General features: G+C 40.5%; 1 protein-coding gene across 1 annotated transcript; it reads right to left on the bottom strand.

Moving 5' to 3' along the window:
* Positions 1 to 643: 643 nt before the first annotated feature.
* Positions 644 to 1281, bottom strand: CRK (CRK proto-oncogene, adaptor protein; the record flags this gene model as incomplete). The annotated part of the gene is made up of 1 exon (XM_010163804.2): positions 644 to 1281. A coding segment is annotated over one exon (638 nt), but the record flags the coding sequence as incomplete, so codon positions are not given.
* Positions 1282 to 5621: the final 4340 nt, after the last annotated feature.

Raw genomic sequence — 5621 nt, 5'->3', positions numbered from 1 at the left:
TTTTTAAGAGAGAAAGAAAATCTCAAAAAAAGGCCAGGTACCAGTACTTGATCATATCAGGAAGTGAATCAAACTTAGGGAAACTCATTGCTTTATTACAAACCATCAATCACTGCTTTACACAAGACCTCCCTAAAGAATTGAACGTACGTCCCTGCTTCACAAACTATAAACCAAGGTAATCTGCTTAAGGCCAAAATGTTACAATAAAGCCCTATGTGTGTGATCATCATCTCAGTCTGTGTAATTTTAAAGTGACTATCAGTGTTTCCACTGATTGCTTTTAAACAGATGACACAGATTGGTAAAAAAAACAAACTAACAAAACAAAACCCCACACAAAACCAACCAAATGGCTCAGCACACATTTTAAAGATTGGGGTGAGGCAAGCAACAGTGAACACAGGTTCAGACACACAACTTATGAGTTGTTCCCTCTCCCTCCCCCCAAAAATAAAGACTTCAGAAGTGAAAACACAGATGGGGAAACACTTGTTAGTGATGTTTGACAAAAGACATGATATTGGTTCAGTAACCTAAACATGCTATAATCATCAAACTCTAGTCTACAAGTGACTAGTCACTTATTCATTAAAAAAAAAGCCTTTATCCATAAATTATTAATCACAATGTCAAACCAGCATTACAATGCTTTTCCCTTTCTTATTCCTCCAAAACTACAACGTGATTGAAAGGGAAATCCCTTGAATAGATCTCTTCTTTCTAAATTTTGCCCATTATGTACCTCCAAAGCCAAGGCTGTCTTGTCGTAGGCATTAGGGACTCGCTTCTGGATAACCCGGGCATAAATAGGGCCATTCTGAAGGTTAGGGAGCGGAGTGTTGATGCTGGGCTGGGCATAGGGCCCTGGCTCCGGCCCACCCAGTGGTTGTGGGTGGGAACTATCCTGGTTACCTCCAATCAGAGTAGATACTGAAGCAGAGGAAGGTCTATACTTCTCGACGTAAGGAACAGGTATCATTCCCCTCTTTCCTTCGCTGTCTTCTGCATTCCACCATTGCTCTTCAGGTTTATCCCGGATTCTCAGTATGTCTCCTTTCTTAAATGGAAGATCTTCTTCATCGTTTCCATTAAAGTCAAAGAGAGCTCGCACATATTCAGCTTCCTCCTGCCTGAGGATAACGCCACTATTCTGCCTGGATCGAGAAACTGGTTCTATCAAGGTTGTAGTGTCCAAATAGTGTATTTTGTAGAATTCCAGTAAAGATGGCAAAGAATCAAACTCTTGGTCACCTATTCGAAATCTGGTGGGATTCAACCCTGAAAAAAGAAGGCAATATGTCAAAGAGAGCACACAACAGTTACAACCACAAACTAAACATTTGAGAAGATGAATATAGTCACAGACAAGTAATTTGATAATCAATTCAGTCATCTTTAGATCAACATCCAGCGTATTCAACTCTTCTGTGTACTTCTAATCAAAGACAGCACTATCATGATCCCAAAGATAAAGTTTTATTTTTAAAGATTTTGTTAAAGAAGGAAAAAAAGAAATTGTTTGGCACTGCCTATCTTCCTGAATTAGAACAAAAATAACTTGTTTCCTTGCATGTTATATGGACCAAACAAATAAAAGTGTTCAGTACATCTGAGTTTCTCAGAGCCTATGCACTTTTCCGTAACAGATCATTCCCTTTTTCCTGTTTTATACTCTAAATCTAGAAAGCAAACGAAATGTTGGTATCATTTCTTTTTGTGTTAAAAACACAAAACAAAACAAACAAAAAAAAACCCAAACAAAAAACCAACTCTCTTTTGCAGTTCAAAGTTATTTCAAAAGTATAACACTGCAATAGTGGCTATTTACCTGTTGTATCTTGGGTTAAAGGCACAGAAAACTGCTTAATACAGCAGCAAACAATTTATGTGAATAAGCAAATGAAATTATTTTTCATTTTGATGAAGTGCACCATTAGAGAAAAGTATGTCTATTTTATGCAATGCAAAGAAACAACAGATGTTTTCATAATGGGTATAATACAGTATTTTGGCTGGGGACAGACCTGTTGGAGAGCAGTGTAGGGGAAAGGGATCTGGGAGTCCTGGTGGGCAGCAGGATGACCATGAGCCAGCACTGTGCCCTCGTGGCCAGGAAGGCCAATGGCATCCTGGGGGGCATTAGAAGGGGTGTGGTGAGTAGGTCGAGAGAGGTTCTCCTCCCCCTCTACTCTGCCCTGGTGAGGCCGCATCTGGAATATTGTGTCCAGTTCTGGGCCCCACAGTTCAGGAAGGACAGGGAACTGCTGGAGAGAGTCCAGCGTAGAGCCACCAAGATGATGAAGGGAGTGGAGCATCTCCCTGCTGAGGAAAGGCTGAGGGAGCTGGGGCTCTTTAGCTTGGAAAAGAGGAGACTGAGGGGTGACCTCATTAATGTTTACAAATATGTAAAGGGCGAATGTCATGAGGATGGAGCCAGGCTCTTCTCAGTGATGCCCAATGGTAGGACAAGGTGCAATGGGTGTGAGCTGGAACACAGGAGGTTCTGCTTAAACTTGAGAAGAAACTTCTTTACAGTGAGGGTGACGGAGCCCTGGGACAGGCTGCCCAGGGAGGGTGTGGAGTCTCCTTCTCTGGAGACATTCAAGACCCGCCTGGACACCTTCCTGTGTGATCTCATTTAGGTTCCTTCTCTGGCAGGGGGACTGGACTGGATGATCTTTTGAGGTCCCTTCCAATCCCCAACATTCTGTGATTCTGTGATTTTAATCTCAAGTCTTGTAGTTTCTTTGCCATATTTGTCAGATGGCGCCTAAGCTATAAATCTGAACCTCAAATACATTAAGACACAGACAATGTTCATATTCAAGTCACTGGAAGTAGCCAAGTGCAGATATCCATTTCAGTTTCCAATCTGTGTGCTGCACTTTTTTCCCTTTTTATGTCCTTCAGGCACATCTGGGGGAAAAAAAATCACACGCGTGATGTTCTGTTTCCACCATGCACCATACACTGTGTCATCGGTTATGGGAAGAATTGTGGAAGGCTGGGGGAGGGTAGTGGAGAGGAAAAGATTTATGCTTTAATGAGTAACTCTTTGAGCAAGAAAGAGATGCTTACTTTGCAAATCTGTTTCTCTGCAGGGAATATCTAACAGTTCTGAGACTCGGCTCTCGAGTACAAAGCTAGCAGAAGTCTTCAAGCTGTCCCTGATGCAAAACCCCCTTCAAAGCAGCACTGTCAGCATGGCAAGCTAACATTACAAGAAGCTCTTTCAAGAGAGCAAAAAGGGGTTCTAATAGAGAAAAGGGCAGATTCAATAAGATCAACATAGACAAACATCCGATAAATACGTTTTGAAGTATCCTGAAGGAACATAAACATCACTGAGGCTGGTTACAGGAAATTCAAAGAAGCAGAACTAAGCCATTGGAAAATGCACATTTGCATGCATTAACAGCCCTGAAAGACTCTCAAATGCAATCAGCACAAATGCAGTGAGCCAAAAAACAAAAGCAATACTCTCAAAGAATTACGAAAAAAACAAAACACAAACTGGCACCACCAAGAGATAAGGAAACTAATGAAAATATCAGTAAGAAATATGAACCCAGCATGGAAAGAGAAGTAATATTCCATCTTACTGTCCCAAAGCATAATGCTGAAAAGATGTAAAATCAAAAAACAAAAGTTGAGGGGATGTAAGTTACAGCTTGAGGCTTAGCAAGAACTCTGGATTCATTTCGGTGGCAGTTCTTAGCTCTGTGGTCTCACAGGAGATGAATTCTGGCTGAACAGGCAGCATCCCTACACCACTTCCAAACAGTTTATATTCACTACGTAAGCACATAATATGATCTGGGAACACTGCACTTCTGAGAGCATTGCAGGTGGGAAACCAGAGCTCACAACAAGTGTTACAGACATCAAGTTTCAGACAAACCTGGTGACAAAAACACAAGTGTATATCTGCTACTATTTTAGATGTGAACCTTTAAGGATCAAGGCTTATGTAGACACTTATGTCAAAAGAAACTCATAGGAACCTTAAGAGGACCAGGGCAGCAAAGATCTTTGAAGTCATATGGAGAAGACTGAATCTCAGGCAAGTTCACTGACACGGAATTTACTTCATATGACAGAAATCTAGATCCTGAAACACTAATTTACCCCTGTAAAACCTGCTACAAACTGACTCGGTCAGGAGACTGAGATCTCTCTCCAGCAAAGTAAGTGTACACAGAAAAATCTTAAAAGTCATAGGAAATGAGCAGTAACAATGAGTAACATTAATCAGCCTTGTCTACACCAAAATCATGAGCAGGATGAACAAGACTCCAGTCTCTCTTTTTTTTTTTTCCTTTTTTTTTTTTAAACAGGTTCACCCCTTTGAATTAATGCATAACAGTCTAAAACAGCTGCCAAATGTACCTGAATAAAACCAAAGTTGTACTCTAAGAGGAAAGTCCACTGGAACCTTACAAATGGGGAAGAAGTGACTGAAATCAGTGTAGTGTATCCTGGAAAATCATATTCTAAAAGACATTTTGCATAACTGAAAAAAAGTGAGAGAACATAGATCCTCCAAATACATTCTAGGATCGGAAAGGTCAATGCAATCCTTGAAGGGACAAAAGGGTAAATAGCAGAAAGGAGAGACATTATCTTCACAAAGAGAACACTCCCAGAATAACACACGCACTTCTGATGCTTTTGTTTTATAAAAAAAACAGAAGACAGCTACAAAAACCTAAGGTCTGGAAAACATCTTTGCAACAAGAAATCTACAAGCTTAATCCAAATTAATTACCAAAGAATATAAAGACAACAATCTTGTCACTGTCTGGAGAATTGAAATAGAAGACTTCCAAATCCAGATAAAATAGGCATAAAGAGGACAAAATAGTTGAAAGCTACAGTTGGAAAAAACACAGGTTGGAAATACAACTACACGTTACCCAGCAAGTGGTAAACTTTCTATCTGTTTAAGTCTTTTGTGTATACTCTTGCTCAGCTCCAAGGTAATGAGCTGAATGATGCTCACTTATGCAAGCAGGGAAATAATTCTATTCACTACGGGCTTCCAAGTTTTGTCATTCCCTGGTATAATGAAATTCAAAAAATTAACAGGTTTCAGGTTCAGAGGAATTCTTCAGCTTCTTATTTGAACTGCAACACTTCTCATACCCTTAGGCCAATGGAAAAATTAAGGCAAGATCTACCAGAAGAAAAACTTAGAGCAACAAGGCAAGTGTTTTTCAGAGAAGTAGAGCTGTTTTCCTTCATGATTCTGGGATTATTTTCTTGAAGGTACAAGTCTGAGCAGCACATTGTCCGCATCTTTTGAGGGCTCTCAGGAAGAGGAGGAGGCATGCAAAGGTAAGTCTAGCTACTGGAGGAACTTTAGTCACTTCCTATGAGAGTTGGACAACCAGAGTACTATAAATTCTCTTCCCTTCTCCTCAGCCCTGCACAGCCAGAGGAAGAATAGCTGCTCAGCTCACATCAATACCAGCAGCACTACTCAGCTCTAAGGTGACTCTTTGAATGAGAAGCAACAAAGGGCTGAGTATCTTCTCTTACTTATTCCATCCTAGCTCCATCTGCGCTAGGACTTAACCTGATTCCATCCATTTCAGCATGTCAGAACAGCTAGTGAA

The sequence above is a fragment of the Antrostomus carolinensis genome, unplaced genomic scaffold, assembly GCF_000700745.2.
Source record: "Antrostomus carolinensis isolate BGI_N321 unplaced genomic scaffold, ASM70074v2 scaffold43422, whole genome shotgun sequence".
Taxonomy (NCBI): Eukaryota; Metazoa; Chordata; class Aves; order Caprimulgiformes; family Caprimulgidae; genus Antrostomus; species Antrostomus carolinensis.
This window is presented reverse-complemented; position numbering and strand designations above follow the sequence as displayed.